The sequence below is a fragment of the Copadichromis virginalis genome, linkage group LG20 (assembly GCF_057382275.1).
Source record: "Copadichromis virginalis isolate Kocher_CV1m ecotype Utaka linkage group LG20, C_Virginalis_male_GT1.1, whole genome shotgun sequence".
Taxonomy (NCBI): domain Eukaryota; kingdom Metazoa; phylum Chordata; class Actinopteri; order Cichliformes; family Cichlidae; genus Copadichromis; species Copadichromis virginalis.
Genome location: NC_140637.1, coordinates 2,644,977 through 2,669,487, shown reverse-complemented (window position 1 = coordinate 2,669,487; position 24,511 = coordinate 2,644,977). Strand labels below are relative to the sequence as shown.

Genomic DNA, 24,511 nt, shown 5'->3' with positions numbered 1-24,511 from the left:
TAACCACACACACCGTAAACCTAATGAAGTCATTTGCTAAACTTAATAAAAAAAGAAATCTACTTTTAACTCACCTTCTGTGCCTTGTTTATCCTCTGAGCTGCTCGGTTATCTTTGGCCTTTTGCTACAAAGAGAGAGAGCGAGAGAGAGAGAGAGAGAGAGAGTCGGCTTCTGCACGTATGTACAGGCACACAAGTCCAAGCACGAACTCTTATAAAAACAAGGCTAAAAAACACACAATGGATAAATAAATAAATAAAAAATTAAAAAAGGAGAACCTAGTATATGACCAACTGCAAATTTAGAAATGTGTTAAAAAGAGAATTACAGCAAACAAATGATAATATGAAAGAATAATGTATTAAACAAAACAAAAACAGAGAACCTACCAGATATGGAACCTTGTCAGCAGCTGGGACCTTCCTCCAGATTTTCATGATCTGCTTGCAGCGACTAGCCCAATCTGTGATGAGAGAAATATTTAACACTTACGTTACAACTGTGACATAAACTTAAAAATCATGACCTTGATAAAATACATTGTACAATATGTTTCTTCTTCACTAACCTGGGTAGTCCTGTTTGAGAGTTGGGAAGTTTGTATTGGCATAAAGAACAGGGGAAATAGTTGAGAGCTCTCCAAGCTCCTCATCCTTCTCCCAGCGCTGCAGACTACGCTGGTTATAGGACAGACCATCACCCTCTGCCTCTGTGGGGGTTGGTGGGGAGGAAGGAGTTGCTGGGGTAGAGGGAGTTGCCCAAGGGCTCTCCTCACCGCCATCTGGACTGAACAGCCCTCCTCTGTCCCTGTACACCATATAATAAGTTAGAGGGTTTGTTTTTTGGTCAAATAAAAAGGCCACATGCGGGGGGAAAAATAGAAATAATTGGGAATTAAGCTTCTGCTTTTATATGAGTTGTAACTACATGACTGAGATGCTGTGAAATAAAATGCACTAATGAGCCTACCGCATGTCGAAGAACGGTGACTGAGAAATTCCAGGAAAGGCATCCATCATTCCAGCTGAGGGCAGGGACCCTGCAATTCCGGTAATTGAATTAAAATACAACAGTTTTTCAATCATGCTTTTAATAATTCAGGAATCATACAACAGGTAATAATAGCTGCGGTTTTAATTATATGAACATCTGTAGGAAACCCTTGTTCTCACCTGAGGGGAGAGCTCTCTGTGGCAAAGCACTACGACTGAGTTCTCCCTTATTGCCCTCCAAGATGGGCTTCATACCTCCCAAGGAGGAACCATCCGACACTCCCAGAACCTTCCTGAAGAACTGCTCAGAATCCTGACTCTCCACCCCCTGTGGAAGACCTATCACACAAGCACAACAGCATGGTAGGAAGGAATAAATTATATTACAAGTCATTCTTAAATGCTATATAGCACAGTGCCCTCCGCAGGAACTTACCTTCATTTTTTTCTGCATCAGAATCATGAGGATCAGTTGACACCTGGTTTGTCTGTGATGAGGATGGTGTAGGAATCCCTAAAAGGTGTAAAACTTTAAAACAACCTGGAACTGCATGTTAAAAAGGTCTATTAACTTCACCTGCCACATAGATACTTACCTGCACCGTCTCCCTGAGCCTGGGGGGCTTCACCCCCCTCTTGCTTGAGAGGACAATTTATGTCCACCACACGATCCCCGGCATCAGCTAGTGAAAGAAACAAAAATTTACATATCCTGCACTGACTTTTTTTCTTAACCAGCATCCCAAATTCAAGTTAATGTTCTTACTGTCTGGGGTAGTACTCTTGGTTGGTGCTGGTAAAGTAGGTCTGATGGGGCATGAACCTGGCCTCTGCCCTGGAGGTATCATCACTGCCTTCTTACTCAAGTCTATCAGTGTCTTTCCAAAGAATGCCTCCTGCCGGGAATTACAAATGTTTACAATATATACATCAAATCAGTGGATATCTTTATTTTCACTTTTAAAACATGGCACATAGAGAGACAAGAAACCTGGAGATAAGCTGGAAACATATCCTCGAGTTTGCTCCTCTTCCGACCCCGACGTTTCTTGGCCTGTTCCTCTCCCTCCACTGGTTTAGGATCCATAATGTTGTCTGTGTCAGGGTGGGGCCCTAAAAATGTAATAATAAAATTCAGTTTTCTTTGGTTTAGGTTATTTGCATAAAATACATTGAATCACAACTCTACAAGTTAAGCAGAGATGAGGACGTTCCAAGGGAGCTGAACATTAAAAATGTCTAAGTGTGTGAAGGTGGGGGCATGTAGTGTTTGCATCATGTCGGATTTTAAAGCATTTTGTCACAAATTAAGTCCTGATCACGATGTTCTATTGAATCACCTTGATTATTTTTTTGCTTGATTCCTCTACTTTACCACCTTGTTCACTTCAGCATTGTGGCTTTAATTAAATAAACAAGGGCTTGGTTTGATGTCAGTGGTTGATATAAGTCTAAATGCAGCCTTAGATCACAAAGAAGGTGAACAAGCTACTATGTTCCCTAGCAAGCTTTCTGACCTGACATACCATTGAACAGTTATATCAATTAAGTCACTACCACTGACCTAAAAACAATGTGACACAACAGTGGAGAAAAAAAAAAAAAAAAAAAAAAAAAAAAAAAAACTATATATATATATATATATATATATATATATATATATATATATATATATATATATATATTAATTAATTAATTGTTGTCACAAACCTTCTTCAATAGTTCGCTCAATTGGCTGTCCATCCAACATGGTCTCTCCAGCCAACTGGGCAAAAAATTCTTTCTTCATCCGTGTGTGACACTTCCTTTGTCGCACCATAAAACCTCCAATTCCTAACATAATTAAAGGAAACATATGTTTTAATTATTTTGGATATGATGATACATCTATGTAGATACTGTAAATGCCTTTATACAGTCACATTCATGATTGCATACCAGGCCTGTAAGGTTTTCGCTTTCTTTTCTTGCTGTCATCTGTCTCCTCTGCTCCCCCTTTAAGACCCTCACAGTCACCGTCAGCACCTCCCTCTGCACCTGCATCCCGCTCAGTACCACCGTCTCTCTCAGGGCTCCCATGTTGGTCTATCTTTGATTCACAGTCCATGGGATCCCCACAGCCTGGTTATATAGAGGAACATTTATTTATTTATTGTAAAAGGCACAAAGTAATCCTGAAAACTCTTTAGAGACAAATGAACGAGTGGAAATTGTCCAAACCTTTTCCCTCATCCCCTTCTCCTTCAACCTCTCTTAGATCCATTCCATCAGGACCTCCTTCAGAGCACATAGTGCCAAGACGGGAGCGACGTTGCCGTCTCTTGTGCAGGGGAGACATAGAGATGCTACGAAGCAGGGACATGCCTGACTCTGTAAGCCAAACACCCTCCAAACGGTAGAACTGGGGCTCTAAAAAGTGACAATCACAAATTTAAGTAAAAAATAAAGGGCACAAACTCAGAAAATGTACTTGGAATAATTAACTAACATAAGGAGCTACATCTTCTTACCTGGCTCTTTTATCTTTATTGAAGCCATAATGGCTGACTCTACTACTGTGACCAAAGGGCAAAAAGTAGGGAGAAAAAGAAAATTGTGTCACCAATAAAACAACCAGTCAAAAAACTCACCCCACAATATCTTAATTGTATTTCTGAAGACCTAGACACTGTCAATCTGAGACTTACCCACAGGTTTTGGAACATATGGGGTGCAAGATGTGCAAGCAAAGCCCTCATCAGAAGCCTGTTCCACCTCATCCTCTGTGTACAGACTCTCACAGACGGCATGGACCCATCTGCATAGGCACACATAAAAACCTAGCTATGTGCACTTTTCAACAAATCAAAGATGATATGGAATAATTTATGACATCAAAAATACATAAGTAATGCTTTACTCGCTCTCATTTTCTGGTTATTTTGTGCGTAGTTCCAATAATCAGCACCCACCGATCGCAGTACTGACACTGCAGCAAGAGCTCCTCCTCCATGAAATTCTCCCGGCATACCGGGCAGGTGACGAGGCTGGCGCAAGGCCCGCAGTGTGTGTAGTTGTTCTGCCACTCGCAGTGGAAACCTGGTGAGTTGGATCCACACTGCACACAGCACACACACCTGGACAGAGATAGAGATGTAGTTTAGTGCTTTATAACATTTTTCCAGCTAATATGCAAGATTAAAAAAATAAAACTACTGATACCAATGTGATTGGTGTAACAAATTTTCTGTTGCTACAGAAGCAAGAGCCGGAGGGATGGGCCTCTGAATTGCAAATGAAGGCTGAGCCACCAGTGTTTTACATAATATGCAAATTTGGATATATTCATTTCCATTTGACCCAATTCAAAGCTACATGGATGAACAAAGCTTTGTGCACTTAAGTTTCTTGTTTTTTTATCATGTCTCTCTCTTTTTACCATTTGCACTTCCAACCACCCTTGGGTACAGTGTGCAGGGGAGGGTCCAAGCAGTAGGTGTGATAGCTGACATCACAGTCGTCACACAGCAGCAGACGAGACGGGTCTGAAGCCTTTCCACACACTTCACACACAATACATTCCAAACAACGCCAGCCCTTACGAAGCATCGTCTTGGTGATCTGCAGAAGACATCAAATTTAATCTGGATTTTCAAAACAAAACAATGAAAACATAATCCATCATAAGTTTAGCATTGTTCTTACTTTGCTGTTAACACAATAAGGATGGTAGCACTGGGCACACTGAGCGCAAGCCAGCAACTGCCCCTCTACACCCTTTCCAAAACTGCCACAGACGACACACATGTCCTAAAAATACAAGAGAGAAAACAAAAGAGAAAAATTAAGAACAATAAGTCAATTTGCAGTCATACAGAAATGTCAACACAGCAAATCCACACAGGGTAAGTGAAAACGTCAAAGCAGCTTTACCTGTAGCAGAACAAATTTATCGGTGTTTGAAAAAAGAACAACTGTGTTCTGCATGGTGTCATCTTCTTCTTCGTCTTCCTCCTTACTCAGTCCAGTGTCTGAGGTCATGCTTAGCTGTAACAGTGTAGTAATTTTGCAGAAGTATTTTATTTCAAGCTAATTTATGAAAATTATGAGAACTACATATTACTAAAATATTTTAAAAAGTTAAATAACATTAAAAACAACAACAAAAAACAAAAACACATGCTTAAAAGTGCAGCTCACCAAAAAGGCGTCGATGCAGGAGGCCATAGCTTTAAGGCGTGACCTCCCACCACGCCCTCTCCCTCCACCACCACCACCACTACCACCTCGAGGTCTACGCTTTCCAGGGAAACTACTGCTTCGTCCCTGCAATTCACAGAAACAGCCTTCTCAATGTCAAGTCACGTTATAACAATGACACATTAAAAACAAAGACTTAAATTAGTGCCAGCTATCAAAAAATATATATCAACTAGTACATGGTGACCTCACCTGTTTGACCCTTGAGCGGCCTGGGGACCCTCTGCGTTTGGCCTTTTCTCTGTCACTTCTGAGAGGTTCAAAGGGAAGAGAGTCATCGGTCTCAGTGAGCAAGATGTCAGTGTGCGAGCGGCTGGAAGGTACAAGGCCAAGCTCCATGGAAAGCTGAGGGTCAGGTTCTCCTGGAGAGCCTAGAAAGCCACTGCTGCTCTCATCACCATGGCTCATATTTGACATTTCATCCAGCAACAACTCCGGCTTAACCTCTTGTAGTTTTCTCTTGATGTCCTCACTGTGTCCTTTCATTTGGTCATCATCCTCATCCTCCTCTTCCTCCTCCTCCTCAGAGTGAGGTAATAACCTCCCCTCTATGTCAGCTGCAGAGAGGGACTCTTGTGTGTCTATTGATAAAGAACGATTAGAAAGCAACTGGAAGTCATGGCATGGACTTCGTTCCTGCTTTTCATCCATAGACAAAGGCTCCGTTTTAACCACAGAGACTGTGGAAGCTGGTAACTTCTGGGGATCGTTACAGAACGGTCCTATACAGATGTCACCAGATGCACTCTTCAATAACTCTTGTGATAGTTCTTGTTTAACTGAGGGAGGAGCATCTTGCTTCTCCTCATCCACCTCCATGCTTTCAGGGCCTTGCTGTGACACTGGTGTTGGTTCTACTTCACAGCTGTTGTTAGACTGTGTCTCTGCTGTGGGATCCTGGGAAGCTGCCACTTGACTCTGTGCCTCTTTGGCTCCGTCTTCAGCAGCGGGAGGACAAGAGCCCCTCTGCTCTGTTGTTGCACAGCCTATTTGAAATGAAGGAATGTGTGATTATCACCACTGTCATTTTTACATCCATTATTAGATACAATAATCTTTTGGGGGGGGAAAAAAAAAAATCTAGTTCTGCTTGGTGTTTATTTTCATATATAGTACATCCATCGTGCGACCTTGGTTTACCTGTAGACTCAAGCAGAGGAGCTGGTCCCTCAGAACCAAAAGCTTCTGTTGGTAAGGGTGGCTCTCCCTTCATTGTTCTCTCCACAGTGTTTGTTGCCTGAACCGCTGCAAACTCCATCACTAAGATGAAAAATAATTAAACTAAATAAAAACATTGCTGACACACACACACACACGCAAAATGCTCTAACAGCCATATGCAAATCACAGGCATTTCTTTTAAGTTTGATCCAATGTAGTGTACAGTAACGACTTACCAAAGTCCATAGGTGTCTCTTTATCAGCCTCATCTTTAGCCTGTCCCATTTCTAATGTGTGTTTCTGTCCTGGTGTCACTTCTGATAAGTCTGTATCCATTTGGACTGGCATTCCCACCAATTTAATGTCTCCTTCAGTTTCCTTAAGGGACGTTGTGGTCTGAGTGTCTGCTGTGTATGGTTCAGCAACTGGCTTCCGCTGACCCTCCTTACAAAGCAGGCAAATGATCTCAGCTTTTGGGGGTTCCCCCGCTGAACTACACTCACTGTGAACCCATCTGAGACAAAAGATTATTAAGATTTTTATTTGTTTTTAATGATCGTAACACTGACATGGTCACACATCATGGCAAGCTCTGTTATATTTTAAACTAACCTGCGGCACATGCTGCAACACTGCAAAGCAACAGACGGGTTGGCAGCTTTGCTGCACACACAACATATAGAACTGCGGTGATGCTGGCATCCCTCACACACGGCGTAGTTATCAAACCACTGGGCCGAGCCTGGCAGCACTAGTCCACGGACTCCGCACACCACACATACACGACACCTCTAATAGAATAAAGATTACAGAGCACAATTACCCAAAAAAAGCAGACAGGGAAAAAACAAAAAACAACAACAAAAAAAACCTTTACCAATGTCTTTTTAAACAGAAATAATTTGGATAAAATAAGGTAAGATTATGTTTTATTAAATAAGTGAATGTCCAGTTTCAATATACGGAAATCTTTTTGGATAGAGGGTTAAATAAAGAAAAAGGATTTACTCTGCATTTCCATGGGTCAGAGGGAAGAGAATCCATGGCTGGCTGGAGACAGAAGGTGTGGTATCCCTTATCACAAGCATCACATACCAACATTTTGGAGTCTTCACCTGGTTGTCTAAGAAAAAGTAATAATAAGTGGAAAAGGGAGATTTAATCAATTCAAATAAAATAATCAGTTAAAATAAAAACAAAGTAAAACAGGACACACATCTGAGAAAAAGGAACGATGCTAGACTGTTAGACTCACCTGCAAGTCTGGCACACTTTACACTCTGGACACTGCCATCCTGCCCTCTGGATAGGTGTGGCTCCAATCTCCAGACAGGCTGCATGGTAGTGGAGACCACAACCCGTGCAGAAGAGCAAATCAGTGAGCTCGCCTGCTGAGTCACATACTGCACACCAAGACTCTTCACCAGCTGCATAAAACAAACAAACAAAACAAAAAACAAAAAAAACATATGAATAGGTTTCATAAAAATATTCTCAGTTCACCTTAAATTATCATGAGACTCAACAAGGTATGAAGCTAGCACTTAACTCTCATGTTTTGTTTAAATTTTAGTAAGTTTTCCGTTTTTAAGAAAGACAAGTTAAAAGTAGACAAAAAAGAAATTAAGTTACACAGACAGCTGACATTTTAAACAATAAAGACGTCTTTAAGTCTTGTCAAACTGCTAGTCCACAGATGATGAGCCAGATATACATGGAGCATAACAAATATCCAAGCCAAACAATATGCTGCTTTTCTACTTTTTTGCTGTTTGATTGGCAGCAGGACATCATATGTGTGTGTAAAGTCCTAGTCTGAAACAGAAGCCTTTGTCAGAATTGTGATGACTTTCTTACACAGTGTCACTTACCCAGCTCCTCTGCCTTATCTATGTGCTCTGGACAGAGGAGGACCAGCTGTTTCATAGACTGAAAGGATCCACTGGCTGCTGAGCAGGGAAAGTGGTAGAACCGCAAACAGCCCTCAGCATGGCATCGAATGGTTGCACCCAGCCTTTTGCAGTATTCGCAAATCTGGAGCAAGCCAAGGGTATCAAGTTTGGTTTGTCTTTATATTTTCATCGAGTACATCTAATCCAGGTTAATCAAACTACACTTACCCGCTGTGTCCCTGAGATAACAGCTTTATCCACATTCTCCAACTCTTCATCCTCTGTCTGCTTTACTCCCTCTGACCACACTGCACACCAGTGGTGAACCCAACATCCCCCTGTTTATAATAAAGCCCAACATTAGTAAAATATCTAACCAAACCTCTGTTCTACATCAGCGTGCTCTAGTAGAAAGAACCTAACATGTTTCAAACAATTCTAACAGAAATTAAAAAAAATAAAATAATCATATTCATATACACATATATATATATTTTTTTTTATTTATTTATTTATTTGTTTAGACTTTAACCTGAGTCATCAAGGAGTGCTGTCAGACAAGGCGAATCAGGAAATCCAATGGAAGACAGGTCATCATTTCCAGGCTGTGGCAGTGGGGAAGCTGATGGCTTGAGGGTTGGCCGCTCAGAAAATGGTCCAAAGTGCCTCAGTTCCCGCTGTCCATGCAGACTCCGCTCCACACAGTTACAAAGCGCACAGGCTCGAACGCTCTCTCTGTACACAGGTGAGAAATTGTTGAAAGCACCTTCTTTGGATAAAGCAAGAAGCACAGCAGGTTTTATTATATAATAAAGGGCTTACACAGATGTGCTAGAAGAGGCTGCATTAGCACTCGACGACTCCACAGCAGGAATGGCCTTAGACGCCCCGGCAGAAGAGACAAGCTGCTTTGCAGTGGCATTGTCATCAGCTAGACAAAAGGAAAAAATGTTTAAAGGCAATTTTTTTTTTAAATAAATCTTAAGAATAATTGCATGAAACACACAAATAGCTCCCTTATTCACAATGGTAGCCACAGCTTAAAGGGAAAAAACACACCATTATCTTCATAAAGGTGCAGAAGAGAGTCCAGAAAGCAAAGAAAACATTACCTGTTGGTTCAGAGTCATTCTCTTCGCAGTTTGATTTCTGCTCGTCCATCCCCCGTACTGATTTTGACCTCCCTGACAGAGATCTGCAATTTAAAAATGTAAACTAGCACCAGTTTGCAAATCATTGTCATAGTAATTATTATGGTAATTCCACAATACTGTAGATAAAAAATACATTTTAAAAAATGGGCATACTATTTTAAAATGCTAATGTCATCATCATCACATAATGTAGAGAAAAGAAAAAGAAAATGAAACACAAAAAACCCGAAAGATTTTCCTTATTTTCTCCTATATAAAACTGAGCAGTTAAGTGATCTCCAGTTTCTCACTTGCTGAGACAGAAAACTCCAATGTTCATAATCCAACATATTAAACATAAAAAGCCATCTTAACCACAAAATGCACACTCTACGCATCCAAACCCACTTTTACATAAAAGCCAACAACACAACTAATAAATGCTGCCTGCTGTTTCTTTCCCCCCCTCTCCCCCTCTTTTTTAAAGATAATTTCCTTGTATTTATCCTGTACAATCGAGCTTTTTTCGCAAACTCGTAAAAACAGCGTTAAGGTTATAAGAGCACGATCAATCCGACAACGTTTTAACAACTCAAGTTATTTACCCAGCAATTCATAATCCAAATCGGTCAAGCAGTTTTGGTGGAAAAGCGCGAAATGTTAAAACTAAAATGGTGTTTTGCTAAATAAAACAACCATAAATCGGGATACACAAAGAACATACAACTTCCGTGTGTGGAGCTTCCTGTTGCAGCGGGACTCCTTTCGTGCAGAACCTCGTCGCAAGCATCATAGTTCCGCTGCGAGGTTCACGCCATTAACAAAAATACTGTAAAACAAACAACGAGGGCCTCACCATATTTTACCCACATAGCTAATCAAACGACCCATTCTCATGCGTGTAACGTTTAAAGCTCTTAACAGGCATTTTAAACGAGGTCGGACAACTTCAATTCGCGTAGTAGCCCATATGTTTTTGCTATATTACAGCTTCGCTAGGATTTATAAGTATGATCGCGAAACCGAAAAAGACCCGCACAATCGACATCAGTGCGATGCTGGCAAATAACGTGACGATGGCTTCAAAGTACAAATCAAACACAGAAGAGCGTTTTTTCAGGAGTTACAAAATGTAAATTGTGCCATCATACTTGAGGAAAAAGCCTTCCTGTGGGTTAACGCTGTCATACCCATTTGGTAATGATTTCTTTTCATTTTCACTGGGGCAGGTGGAAGCGGATCCCAGCCCGAGGACGACTGGGCTTTTCTGGTGGTTCATGCACAGAAGCATCAGTTATTACAAGCCGAATTTAACGCTTTTAATACAGCACAAAGTATCAAAAGTATTTCAATCCTTGTCAAAATTACCCAGGGTTGTTTTGCACGTCTTTCCCATTAGTGGGAACACAAAACAAAAAACTCTCAAACAATTTCAACTCAACGCGATTAAAAGTACTATCATATTGCCTGGTGGTGCGCATCATTAGCAGATTGCTAGCTGGAGAATGCAACTGAGCTACTGCACGAAATGAAACGTTAACGTTGCATGTCCGTATTAGACACACTCGATGGAACCAGAAACGGGCTTTCTTCTTGACAACAAACTAGATCTTCCAAATCTAACTCGACTCATATCTCAGTTCATGTGGATACCATATATGTTTTATCTCAATAATACAGTTACTAACACGTAAAGCAAAGTAATAACACGACGAGTGCTTTAACGTCTTAACATCCTGGCTAGCGAAGTTGACGTTAAAAGTGTTAACGTTACAAATTAACTTAAAGGGTAGAGGTGTTTGCTTTTAGTTTATACTCTTTACAAATAGCGACAACGATTTGTTGCAGTAACTGTAAATAATAACAGAAAAGCTACTGATATTTTACAATTGAACAACTGCAGCGCTAAGCACTATTTCTCAATGTAAACATCGACTTCAAAGGGTTGGTTCTGTCCAGAAAATTGCCATGTCCATGTCACTGGCGGCAGGCTGAAACGGAAAAGCTAAAAACTACCAACAGTGACGTAGCTGCAAAGTCTTGGAAAGAGAAAAAAACTTCATAAAATACACAAAATCCCACAAACATGGACATACCTTTAAAAATGTTAACCTGCTACACTGCGTATAATGGCGCGGAAACAGTCGATGTGCAACATATATCAACCTAAAGTTAGCTCCCAGGTAACATTGCTAGTTTTCCAGCAATTACACAGCCCCCATCCACTCGAAGCTAACAGCTAAACACTACCGACTGTAGAGCTAACACCCGGTCTAAGGTCAGGGTTGGCGTGTCTTTAGGTAACAGGTTTAAAGGAGCCATAATCAAAGCAGCTCACCTCACAAAAACAATATCGTCTCCTCATGTATCAGCAAAATCCACAGAGCCACGCAGCGTCCCAAAATGCTGATGGTCGCTTCATTTTATGTACCGGACTAACTCTACGGCTAGCCGGCTGGAGTCAGAGTGGGGGGAAGTGCACGTCGGCGGAAGGCAGGCTGAGCGATGCTGCTAGCTAGATGGATAATGCCATTAGCTAACAGGCAACTTGAGCTTTTGTGTCGAGTACGCTATCGGGGAACTGTTAGTCACAGACACAAGTCTAGTAAAGATTCCCCGGCTTCATACAGCGAATCGAAACTAACTACTTTTCCTTGCTTCAGGGTTTTAGCTGGAATGGCTAACATCAGCTAGCTTTTGCTCTGCTCTGGAATCTCGTTCGCGAGGTCGTGATAAGCTATTGCAAGTTTGCACCACAACAGTGTATGCGAAAATGACAGCGCTGAACTTTGTTGACAAGTCACCAAAAGTATATATTTTTGGCGTCTGGTGTCAGTCGACCGCAGACTTTTCATCTACCTAAATTTGCGAGTCAACTTTGCATGGGTACCCTTGTGTGGGTCACTAGCATCTCTTCTTCACTTCGCGTCCTCAAACGGCTGTTCTGCCAAGTGGCTAACTGCTGCTAGCCGTGCCAGCTAATAACAACTACGTCAAAAAATAATAATTCATGCAAACCAAGGGGCAGAAATTATATTTACTACTAGTTTCTACTACACTTTTTAAACCTCGAGTAAACCTTGTACGAGGCTAATAGTTTTTACCACATACGATTTCAATCTGGTGAGCGCTGACCAGTGAAATATGGTGGACATTAGATCATTTTGATTTTCGGATCCAGGGAGGCCATTTTTCATTAGACTGTTATGATTGTAAGAATACAGCTGCTGTGCACATGTCTGCTGATGAATGGTTTGCTTGTTTAAATGATGGGCCACGATGTGTGTGGGTTCGATTATGTTACATTTGTCGTGGTGCAAATTTATTTTTGTAATTGATTTAACAAATGTGCTCATTGTGTTTAACGATTAATTTTTTCCGCCTGTCTTTCTGATGACCATTGCCGATGGGTCGTAATCGATTATCTAAAAAATAAATAAATACATTTTAGCGGGTCGTGTAATGTTGCGCGTTTTGAAATCGTGTAATCGTGCAATTTGTTACACCATTGTTTTGTTTTGCAATATGCCTGCAAGATAAACGTCTTTCAAGGAAGAATGAATCCAAAGAAGAAGAAGAAGAAGTAAAAACAAACAAAACAGGACGAATAACAATAATCTTTTGTGTTAAAATGCCCAGTCTTTAAGCAGACATTTTAAATCTCTTATCTGATCATTCACATTGAGTGTATGACCTTTCTATTAAAATATTTATCATTGTAATGCAACTTCAAATTTGATTTGCAGATAGGATTAAAGTGCAGTGGTAATGTCAGGGAAGGTGACCAAACCCCAGTTCCTGTCAGTGGGCAAAGAGGTTTTCTTTCTTTATTTTTGCCTTATCACTGTGAGAAAACTATAGTGGTATAGATAACACAGGACAATATAGGTTCAAGAAAGCTGTCCTGAGAACTGCTGTGACACTGACAACAAGTTACAAGACAATCTAATAAACTTTGCATGACAATAAAGAGTTGTTTACAGGAAGCTTTTATTTATAAAGTTGTGAAAAAGTTGTCATTCTGGGGGATTTTTTAACTGTAAAGATTGTATATGTGTAGCTCTAATTAAATCAAGACATTGACCTATTTGTGTCACACCTTCTTGAGCCCATGCTGAAACACCAGGGGCCTGAGGCTGTATAAACACAAAGTAAAGGTCGAGAGTCATTGAGATGATCCAGCGAACCTACAGGAAATTAGGTTGGGTAGCAGTGGGTCCGATTACTAGAAGGTCATAGGTTTAATCATCTACTGTTTAACTCTTATTCTGCCTTAGAGCAGAACGCCCAACTGTTACAGGTACAGTAGGAACCTTGCTTGTACCTCTACATTTTCAAGTAGCCGAGGACAAAAATTCCTGCAGGGCATTTGCAGTAAAAACTCTACCACATCACACGTGTGTGCTTTGGTGACCCCTTGTGAATAAGGAAGCAGCTGAAAGTAACTTTTTTTTTTTTAAAAAGGAATAAAATAAGTCCGGCTGAATATCACAATTGTGAAATTAATGTGAGTGATCTGAGTTCTTAATGGTCCTTACCTACAAATAAAGACAATCATACATATTGCATTATGCACCTGCTGCAGGGGGTGGATCCACAGCTGACCCTGCACTGGTACATTTATGCATTAATTTCATATGTGGAGAGGCATATATACACCTCGGGCTTTAGATTAGGCCGCTGAAATTATTTTAAGCTGAGTGAACACATAGAAATAAGGAATGGTCTTCTGAGTGTGACCTTTTACTCCAATAAGAGTTGGGGGGGTGGGGGGTTGTTTCTTTGTAAAAATATTACAATTTATTGTTGTTTTTCAGGAGTCACCTTAACACACCTAATTATTGTGGTATGCTATAATAAAGCCATTTTTACCATGGTTGACAGGAGCTATTTGCATTGACGAAAATAAAAATACTTAAATCTATTTGATAATTTTAAAAAATGGAAGGAATGTTGGCAAAAATGTCCTTTGCTGGATTTTGTAGCCATGAAAAGTCCTCACTGACACTTGTTTCTGTTACAAATGGTAATATTTATTCAACTTCTCTTTGACTCTTTCAGTGCACGACTGTGGGGAGTGCATGTTTCCATTTTGAAAATAGGTTATTACTGGTCCCCCTGACAGGATTAGTTAACTCCCCATTCAGCTTTAGTAAGATTGGATTAGATTTTGGGTCGGCTGAGACTGGCTGGAAGATAGTTGCTGATTGGCTGATAGATGCACAGGGAGGGTGGTATTAGGGCACCAGGACTCTCCTATTGGACGGTAGGTGAAGCGGATGCTCTCCCCCATCTGCCTCCTGTATCTCAAGGATAATCCCCTGGAATACCTTCACAGATGTTTACAACAGAACTGGAAGACAAGAATATATTCTGATGTAACAGTAATGATGGTTAAAATAAACAGCTCAAGTTACTTTTATTGCATAGAGTTTCACCTGTTTTGTGGCTTGACTTATTAATATTGAGCTGGTTTTGATTTCAGATTCCTGTTACTCTGGTATGGAGCTCTCTCCTTGTCATATTGTCTGCTGGAAAAACAGCATAAAGTCCTCCTATTTGATAGGTTACGACGAACATTTTAACTCATAATACTCTATCATAAATGTTCTGAATCAAATTGAGGCCTGCTAAATTAAAGAGAGGATCAGGAGTGTTTGCTATTTATTAATTTAGATGGTACCAAATACAACTCAGTGGGGTGATATCAGTTCCTCCACAAGGGGGGTGTATAACCTCAGACTAGTGCTGAACAGAACCCTACACTTTATTATGAACCTTTAAAACATTTGTTTACTTGAAACCAGTAAAAAATTAGATGTTTAGTAGTAATGTTTATTGTCTTTGTAGGAAGTCACATTGTACTTTATAGGCCAGACTCGATTTTTGGGTGGGATGCGCAAGCGGGATGTAACAGAATAGAAAGTGGCATTGTAATGTGCAACAGTTAGCAGATAAGGGTGGCGCAAAATAATGCAATTCCAATACGATTAAAAAACAAACAAAACCTGATAATAAAAAACAAAACCCTAAAGTGGGCTTCCAAAAAAGCAGAGATCTGTGACTGAGATAAAGTCAGAGTGTTTGCAGACTGTGGCGGAATATTAAGTACTCTGGGCTTTTCATTAACCTGGGTTTCCACACAGGGTTACACAACATACATTAACTCGACTGTAAGTGCTGGAATCTATCATTTCCTTGTCATATCCCTTCCCCCCCTCCCCCCTCCACACTGAGCAACTAATTTATTGTTTAGTAAGTAAAAATATCAATTAACCTAACATGCAAAACCAATCTACACCACAGCTGAAAAGAAAGGTAGCCTGCCGTTTCATAAAAGTACAATTTTAATTTGATTTATGACATGAAAACAAGCAAGGGCATACAGCACATGTAGTAGATATTATAATAAAATGGAAAATATATATATATATATATTATGATTCAGAAAGTACAAAAATAAAGATTCTATTCGTCAGGGATTTCATTCTTGTCTCATTAGAATATATATATTTCATTTTTTTTATTATTATTTTTTTAACATATATAACTGAGAAAATACATACAAAAAAACAAAACAAAAATATGATAGTCTTTGGTATTACCATTTTTATATTAACTTGCTCAAAGTCTCATTATGTTCAGTTTCTTAAACATTTGTTAGCATGTATAACATTATGGCAGATTATTTTACAAAAATAGGGGAGAAAGCTAGCAAGCATTTCCAGTGTTTTTCAATCCTTTAAGGAATAAATGGGAAGTGTTAACATATTGTATAAACGTAGCAGTAGGCTATGGCACTTATTAAGTGTGCATAGATTTTGGTTCTTAAGGATGAAATGACTCTGAGTCTAAAAGAATGCACCCAAAACTGTAGAGTAGTCTAGCATACCAGTGCACCTCTGATGTCTCCGTCTGCAAGGAGTGCTTCTCTCTACTTTCTATCCTCAGGGCATCACTCACGTTGACTTCTTTGTTCACATACACACCTGCTTTGTCCTTTGCAGGCAAAGTGCTAACATGCATTGGAGTCTTAGTACAACTTTTTTGAATGTCAGTATCCTGCTGCTCTTCTGCTGTTTCTCCCCAAAGTAGCTGCTTGAATGAGAAGAAAAGTCGCAGGGGTCCAAAAGCCCAGTGCGCGAGCCTGTGGTCCTCCACCAGCGCATAGCTGGATGCCAGCACGCCATCAACAAACAAAGTTCCAGCGTCTGTCAAGGGTGCATACACTCCCACGCTTTCTGTTAGTGAAACTGAGATGATTTGGGATGCATGCACTTGCTGCTCTGCTTTATGTATGAGAACACAGTCTCCTTGTCTGACCCTGCTTGCAAACTGAGGCTGGTACTCACTGTTTTCTTGTCTGCAGTGCGGGTCTAAAAAGACCAAGTGATTTGGAGTAAGGGCCAATCTATGTCCATGTTCTGTCTCCAGAGACAGAAAAGCAGACCAGCTTTGTTGATCCCGATGGAGAAACAAGAGGACTTGGCTATACACGACTTGGCCTGTCCCAGATAGGGCCATGACTCTGTCCCCAGGAGTGAGTGACGACAGGCTCTTCTGCATCCCTCCAGCCACAGTTACCCGGGCCCAGCCTGGGAAACAGCCACCTTTTTCCACAGCAAGAGAATGATCTGCAGAAGGATCAGCAGACAAAGCCAAGATGAGTAAACACAAATTGTGTTCCCCCTTTTTTTTTTTTTTTTATAAACTTAAATATCCTGATACATTTCACACTGAAGTAAAGTAATTTAACAATACAAGCATGGCTTTTAATGGCAGCTACCTTCTTAAACTTACCAGCTTTTACTGAGCAGTGGACACGATGTTTGGACTCATAGTGGACCCAGTCGAAGCCTGCTTCCACAGCCAGCTGGGCCAGGAGACCGTACTTTTCAGGTCTTCTATCAGACGTTGTTATATCCACAGCCCGGCCTTCATAGTGCAGAGAGCCAGGAGGATGGTTGCCATCTTCATCCCAGGCCTCTGTCACACGCAAGCGTATCCCTGGCCACTGGTTCATCACTGCAATAGCCAGCCTGTTCAAGCACTCCTTACATCGCTACGGGGCAGAATAAGAAAGAGGGCAGATATTCATTTTGGAGCACTTCAGTAAACTTGTAAATATATTCACAAATTTATCAGCATGAGCACCCATCTCAGCCTACCTACAACAAAAAATTGCAACACAGAAGAAAAACCTTGACTTGACTCAGTGTTGTTTTTCCTCTGAAACCCAAACTAACAGATGATGATTTGTTAGTTTTCAGAAGTAGAAACTGTAGAATCTAAAGAGTTCCTAATTTTCCAAAACCAAGTCACTCAGTCTCATCAGCAAACAAGAGATGTTCAAGAGACAGACACTTGTGAATATTACCACTCTCTAACAATAGGCAGAAAAAGAAAAATGGGGTTTTTACACCTAAGTGCGTAGACTGATTTCAGTGCGCCTCGGCAGAAAACGATTCCAGTATTTCAGCTCTGTCTCCAGCTCCCAGGTTCTGATTGTTTGTCAGTTGGCATCATCACACAGTTCCTCCTCTACTCTGCTAAAGGCCATTTCAACCTTGCTCAAACAATCAGAGTACAAGAACAAACCCTACTGTAGCCAGTTTGGCACATTCCTTGGCCTTTTCAACAGGGTGACAGAATAATCAAGGCCATTCTCTGCCTTTCCAGATTGTTCCAGACTTGAGTTTCTCAGTTTCACCCCTGAGACATGTGATCAAATATGTGCACAGTGACTCCTAACACCCCCGTGGGCCATAATGTTACAGACTGTGTCAGCATTGTCGCAAAATAGCAGGCTGAAAAATAATGACGTCAGCATCCGAGGTGATACGCTCATGCAGCTACTGAACGGCGCTGGCTTGTGACTTGTGCTGTGGCAGGTTTTAAAACCTATAATTATGGCAGTAAAGCTCATTTCGAATACACAACGGATCAACAGCGAAGGAGGAAGTGACAGAAAACCATGGGAGCTAAAGTTGGAAAAGAAGAAAGCGGCGTAGCAAAGGCCTGAGGTTGGGACTAAAAAGAGAGGGCAGAGGGGAAGAATGTATGGGCACGGACTTGGGAATGTGACAGCAAGAGTGAGAAAAAGAGAGAGGGACAGAAAACAAACTGGGTACATTTATCTCGCAATGCCATTGAAGAGAGGCATTTCATTGTCACAACTACAATAGTCGCTTTTCCGACGGTGCCATTACTTCAGTAGGAGGGAATTTTGTATAGGCGACCCCTCTGAGTCTCCAAATGACGCACAAAGAACGTCTTTCACATCTGGGCAAAAAAGGGGGCACATGCACACATACACACACATTCAAACTGGTATCAGGAGGGCACACGTATACAACCACAGATTTCCCTCACATACAATCACTACGGGAGGAGAAGGGACACAGATTAATATCCTAAACAATCACACAAGACCATAGTATCCAAAACCGTGGACTGAGTGTGAATGGAGCTTGTGTTCACATTCAGAAGTGTGGCATTCCAAATGGGTAGTTTGAAAGTTCTTTAATGCGGCCCAGATCTTAAATCCTTGAGGACGTTGACTGCCTTCTCAAGACACTGTAAATTTGGCTACCTATCCTTAGTAATCAATCAGGAATTTAAGTGCCCTGCCTGGATTTTTCTTCTGCTGGGCACTCTGAGAACCTGTCATGGGAAGTGTTTTATTTCAAATAACAAAGACTTTGGTTAAAGATTAAAAGGAAATGTTCCTGTAGAGAAACTCAGCCACTTAAGGGTAGTGTTGAATTACATCCTTATCTTCTTATCTTTAAAAAAAAAGTGAGGTAAGGTTTGGTTAAAGCTTACACAGGCCGTGCTGAGCATTTTTATCTATTAACAGACTGGCAAGTGCAGGTAGATAATGACTGGGATTATATGATTCGTTTTGAAGGTGCAAACAGCAGTTTGTCCATTTAGGGAAATGTAGCTGATCAACCATCCAACAACGAAACTATCTTGAAAAGGGAAGTCAGTCTGAGCATCACCTCACTGAGTCAATCTGGTGCTGCATCTTTGGGCATTTACTGGACTTACTACACAACAGTCATAAGCGATCATGGGAAGCAATGGAAACGACTGTTATCACTGTATCACAGTCATATAAAACAAATCTAAGATTCTAACCCAGCTCGACACCAGTCTCACCTTAGTCGTGAAGCGGTCAGCGCCTGTGTTCTCTTCGTCCTTGAAGACAATGTCTGGGTTGTAATTGGACACAAGTTCGTTGAAACGCTCAGAGTTGCGTGCGATCTTGCCCTCTGCTCTCCCACTGGCCCCCAGGTTGTTCTCTGATAAGTTGGGGAAAAACTGCTTGAGGCGCATGGCTGTGAGCTTTCTGGGCCTCGGACGGGTGCCGTACCGCGGGCCCGGTCCGCATCCCTGGACCAGCCATATAAAAGTCCACACAGCAACCAGGGTGAGCTGTGCCAGGTGGGCCCACCAGAACTGCTTCATTGAGGAGGGTTGGGTCTCCCAGAAGTCAGTGGCTCGCAATGCGTGCGGCGATAGCCCAGGTGTGATAGCTCCAGGTGTGTGACAGCAAGTGAATGAGAGTCAGATCTTGGTCCATTCCAAATCATTGATCATTAGAGGTGATATTTATTTATTTTTATTTAGTTATTTTTTAGCCCAGAGACTGATAAAGTTCCGGGGCACGTAGGTTACTTCATATCCCGGTGTTTCACCTTAATTTAAAAAAAGAAAAAGAAAAAAGTTTTAAAATACCAAGCAAGTGCTTCACTGTTTTGGTGACGGCGCGATCTGATTGGCTGAAGTCTGGCATGCGTTGGGTCACTGAAAATGTGGAAATACAAAGGCTCTTTGAAGATTTCAGTGCGTATCAGCGGGAACTACGTCTCCTGTGATCCGAGAGTCATCTTCAGATATCCTCCGGAGGTGCCTGTCTTGACGCAGGTGTTTTGGTGGATTTCTGCTCACTTACCGCTTCTCTCTCTCCCTCTCTGTCTCTCCCCCACGCCGTCTCCTGGACTGGACACACAAACTGACGCACACCTAAAGCCCGATAGCCGCCTGACTCTGGGATTTTTCTGGACGCTCCAATGAATCTCTCATCCCTGCTGTCCATCCAGTAATGCCTCTACCGACACTTTTTTTTTTCTTCCTTCTCTCCTTCGTCCACTGTCTTTTGTCGCGTTTCAGCGCTCCTGGCCACCTTGCGCCAGCCATTGGTTCTTATTAGAGTCCGGACAAGATTGCCCTCCCTTCCTCTGCGCGCTCCCACCGCGACAGCACACGCCTCCATCCATCCATCCATATAAAGAACACATCATTTGGCCACTTATGTTAACACCGTGAACCCCACCCCCTTATCAAAATACTGTAAAGTTTAGGCATAAAAAACTGAAAAGTTGTAACAAAGATAATACACAAATCTATTTCAGTATTTTGTTTGTTTGTTTTGGTTGAGACAAATTGTTCATTATAAATACGCTTTAAAAACACAAAATTTAGGATTCATTGGGAGCTTTTACAGTAGCTTCAATTTCCAAAGTTTCTTGTCAGTTGAGTTGCTTTGAGCTAACATGTCTTTGCCTCTGTTTGCTCATCCCTCCCACTGCACACTCATGCTTCTGTTATAAATAGACAAGAGTTGAAGGTGAGGACCTAAAGATGGAGCACAAGTGTCCAGCCTTGACACCCACAGACTATGACTTACAGTGCTGCCTTCCTGTGTTTGGGGAACTAGCCTGACCCTCCTGAACCAAGCGCACCCAAGACCTCTTTGGTGGAAACACCCGCTGGCCCTATCATCAATTTATTATTTTTATCCACCCTAGAACAATAGCGGCGAGAATTATAAAAATGTGTCTGATAATGCCCAAAGTGGGAGCAGAAAAGAAAGTAATCACCGTATCTCAAGGGTGGGACATCTGTAATCGCAGAGGGAAGCTTAAATTAATGGCAGATTAAAGGTCAAAGTGCATGTCACTGCCCTATCTCTGGCTTCCTGGACCTAATACATCAGGCCTGTTTCTGCACTGTGGCTGTTTCAGGGAAACAGAGCGGCGGTGGCCTGTCTTTACTGAATGTTTCAAATAGTATATGTCTTGATGTTTGTTGTAACTGAAGATAATAATTTTTTAAAAAGAAGAAGAAGAAGAAAAAGACTTATTTATAAAGTGACTTATTGTACCCTAAACATTTCATTTTGCAGTCACTCAGGTCACTGAGCTCCACACTGACCATGGAAATGCACTCTCACTGGGGGAAGTTTCTAGATGATCCCAGGATGTTGTAGGGAGGGGTGGTAAGGCGAAGCTGCATGTTCCTGTCCTTATGATAAACATGGAGAAAGGTTCGAGTCTGGCTTAGGCAACACAGATGAGAGATATCGGCCTTTGTAACAAATGCAGGGAATAACTCAATCAAAAAAAGTAACAAACACTTTCATATCTACAATTACTCACATCAGTGTTTCTCTTCAAAGCTATACAAGAGAAAAAAGATTTCCATCTGACATGAAAGGGAAAGGAAGGAAGCAAACATCTGTGGGCTGGAGATGGAAGAGAAAAAAAAGGTCATTATTATTAGTTTTTATTTTGGTGCCCCCATCCTCCAGCCTCCCCCTGCCTCCTTCTGGCTCTTAGCATTTTACTCCCCCATTTCAGGATGGGAGTACATGACTGGGTGAATGGTTCAGTTTCCTGCAAAGCCACAGCACAGAAAACGAGATCTTTCCTGCTTGGGTTAGGCTACCCTGCTTTGTTTCTTCCAAACAGACGGCTGTGCTTGCACCTGAGCTGGTGGTCACACTGACTGCCTTTGCACTTACAGGTGCGCTGTGAATTTGGGTCATACTCGACGAATAGCTGATATCTCAGAATGCAGCAAGGGTTTGAAATTAGGATTCAGTAAAACAGAAGTAGCATTTTTTAAACAATCCATCTTTGACTTTTCAAGTGTTAGTCTTGTCTCATAGAGCTGATTAGACATTCTGCAGGATCCACTTCCTCAGATGGAGACCATTAGAAGGGTTTCCGAGGGGGGTGAGGGCAAGGAAAGTCAAGGAACTGACACCTAACCGTCTCCCCCCTCTCTCACTGCCCACCACTGTCTGTCACTGTGTTATCAGTGCAGGAAGCGCAGGGTGGTGCATTCTAGTGCAGCTGCACACACTGTATTGTAACTCTGGTTTTGTATTTAATACATCAGTTTGTGTCATGTTTTCATGTTTAATTCAGGTGTGCCACATATACGGATGTGAGACGTCTACCTTAGCATGTTATGGCTAAGATTAAGCAGGGATGCAGGTCATAAAAAATGCAAAATAAAAATAAACAGAGTACCAGTGAAGTTGAGGCGATGCTGCACGAAAGTGGACAATAGACTGCGAAGGGTGGAACTTCCTGGCTGCTGACAAGCAGGTCAAAGGTCAAACATGATGCTATACCTTCTGCTAATTCCATCCCCAAAATTCATTTACATTGTGCAGTAGTGTGCGGGAGACTCGAGTCACCCCTCATTCCTCCCAAGGAACCAGATTTTCTTGTCTCGATTTCAGTCCAGTCCTCTTACCTAAGAATGGTTCTGTTTTCTTTGTTTCTTTGTTTGTTTGTTTGTTTGTTAATCCTCTTAATATTGGTTTAAGCAAGCATAAAAAAGCACTTAACACAAGGGATGAAACAGAATTGTGTTTATTCAGCTAACAACTTAGCACAGAGCCATTAGTCTTTCAGCACGTTGTTACCAGAAGCATGTCACAGAAACACGTAATCTGTTCCCATTTCTTTATCTGAATTTACAAAAATGCCAATGATAACAGAGTTTGACAGACACAGAATAGTATTTTCACCATCAAGGTGATTCACAAAGACCTATTAACCAAAAACTTATCGCTGTATATCTCTGTATGGTGTGCAGTTTCCTAAAAAAAAAAAAAAATAGGAAACTGGAGGTAGTGGGAAGCCTGAAGTAGATGAAGCAGATGAACAGCATCTGAAAGCCACAAAAAAAACAGGAAAAAGAAAATCCAGCAAGGCCTAACACGGGACCTGAGAGACACATCCACCGTTCACTGAACCCTCATCAGAAGCTGTCTCAGTGGACGGATGGCTGTGAGGGTGTCATTGTTAAGGAAGGGAAATAGGGAGAAAAATCGGAGGTATGCCAAATTAAACAAGAAGCAGAGAACTATTTCTGAAGAATACTTCAAGAAATAATAAAAAAGCTTGAGTTTGGACTGTGTCGAAAAATAAAAGTAGTCGCATCATAGACTTCATGTCCACTAGATTTGTAAAAATCGAGGTTTTTGCACTACATTTGCATTTGTTTTGCACATGTTTCAATAAATCTCTGCACCTATTTTCCCATTTCCCACCGCCAAAATATAAAGAATTGAGGGGTGTCTCAAGACTTTTCCACACTAATGTGCAGATTAAATAAATCAAATTCAAATTCAAATTTTATTTGTCACACACACACAACCATACACAGTATGACATGGGGGTGAAATGCTTGTAGCTGTACAATGCCCGACCATTAAATGACAGAAGAAAAGTTTTACAATATTTACAATTTACTACAAAAATTTACAAATTAACTTAGGAAATACTGTTAAATACTGTTCACTTGGATTTCTCAGTGTCAATTGTGATGATAAGGTTTTTGAACCACTCACACAAAAACAAAGCTCAACACTGCATCCTTCACCCGATGAAACAAAAGGCCTGTGGCAGTCGACTGTGTGAAGCAAGTGTGCCGTGAGTGTGCACACAGGATGGCGGGCAGCTATAGCAAGTGGACAGTGTGGCCCATTATCAGCTGATTAGCGAGCAGGTCTCGCCTTTTCCGGAGTGATTCTGTATTTGCAAGTGTAGAAAAGAGGGAATAACAACCCTTAATGCACTTTGGCACAAACTTCAAATGACCGACTGTCAGGAAAGCTACTCTGTGTCTTTTCCCCCCCACTTCATTCTTATGTTTTGACAATAAAGATAGCCTATCTCATCCCATAACAAGCTGGCTGTTTCCCGCCTTTTCCCTGGCAGTCCCGACATGCATTACTACAGTGTGTTACCGAAAGGGACCGCTGAGACACTTTGATTGCATCGCTAT

At 41.4% G+C, this 24,511-nt stretch overlaps 2 protein-coding genes across 4 annotated transcripts in view; both read right to left on the bottom strand.

Moving 5' to 3' along the window:
* kmt2d (lysine (K)-specific methyltransferase 2D) overlaps window positions 1-12,475 on the bottom strand; it is a 29,868-nt gene extending 17,393 nt beyond the window's left edge. Inside the window, exons 1-31 of one of the 3 annotated variants that reach the window (XM_085444911.1) lie at window positions 11,757-12,475; window positions 9,398-9,480; window positions 9,108-9,216; window positions 8,818-9,020; window positions 8,514-8,623; window positions 8,265-8,427; window positions 7,649-7,820; window positions 7,402-7,516; window positions 7,006-7,184; window positions 6,630-6,907; window positions 6,373-6,492; window positions 5,425-6,218; window positions 5,173-5,298; window positions 4,906-5,019; window positions 4,678-4,782; window positions 4,412-4,593; window positions 3,945-4,109; window positions 3,681-3,790; window positions 3,504-3,548; window positions 3,214-3,402; window positions 2,932-3,114; window positions 2,704-2,826; window positions 1,985-2,106; window positions 1,760-1,889; window positions 1,590-1,676; window positions 1,430-1,507; window positions 1,174-1,332; window positions 971-1,040; window positions 570-808; window positions 391-464; window positions 75-125 (exon numbers count right to left, since the gene is read on the bottom strand). In XM_085444911.1, coding sequence (XP_085301037.1) covers window positions 75-125; window positions 391-464; window positions 570-808; window positions 971-1,040; window positions 1,174-1,332; window positions 1,430-1,507; window positions 1,590-1,676; window positions 1,760-1,889; window positions 1,985-2,106; window positions 2,704-2,826; window positions 2,932-3,114; window positions 3,214-3,402; window positions 3,504-3,548; window positions 3,681-3,790; window positions 3,945-4,109; window positions 4,412-4,593; window positions 4,678-4,782; window positions 4,906-5,019; window positions 5,173-5,298; window positions 5,425-6,218; window positions 6,373-6,492; window positions 6,630-6,907; window positions 7,006-7,184; window positions 7,402-7,516; window positions 7,649-7,820; window positions 8,265-8,427; window positions 8,514-8,623; window positions 8,818-9,020; window positions 9,108-9,216; window positions 9,398-9,446 — 4,644 coding nt within the window. In that variant the 5' untranslated portion in view covers window positions 9,447-9,480; window positions 11,757-12,475. Of the gene's footprint in view, window positions 1-74; window positions 126-390; window positions 465-569; window positions 809-970; window positions 1,041-1,173; window positions 1,333-1,429; window positions 1,508-1,589; window positions 1,677-1,759; window positions 1,890-1,984; window positions 2,107-2,703; window positions 2,827-2,931; window positions 3,115-3,213; window positions 3,403-3,503; window positions 3,549-3,680; window positions 3,791-3,944; window positions 4,110-4,411; window positions 4,594-4,677; window positions 4,783-4,905; window positions 5,020-5,172; window positions 5,299-5,424; window positions 6,219-6,372; window positions 6,493-6,629; window positions 6,908-7,005; window positions 7,185-7,401; window positions 7,517-7,648; window positions 7,821-8,264; window positions 8,428-8,513; window positions 8,624-8,817; window positions 9,021-9,107; window positions 9,217-9,397; window positions 9,481-11,514; window positions 11,613-11,756 lie in introns of those variants that run through there. The other 2 variants (XM_085444913.1, XM_085444912.1) reach the window with 2 other exon arrangements.
* A 3,185-nt stretch (window positions 12,476-15,660) lies between these two features.
* dhh (desert hedgehog signaling molecule) lies at window positions 15,661-20,646 on the bottom strand. Its single transcript, XM_085443609.1, has 3 exons — window positions 19,583-20,646; window positions 17,219-17,480; window positions 15,661-17,052 (listed from the first exon to the last, which is right to left on the bottom strand). The coding sequence occupies exons 1-3, from the start codon at window positions 19,889-19,891 to the stop codon at window positions 16,247-16,249; spliced, it is 1,377 nt and encodes a 458-aa protein (XP_085299735.1). The 5' UTR covers window positions 19,892-20,646; the 3' UTR covers window positions 15,661-16,246.
* Window positions 20,647-24,511: the final 3,865 nt, after the last annotated feature.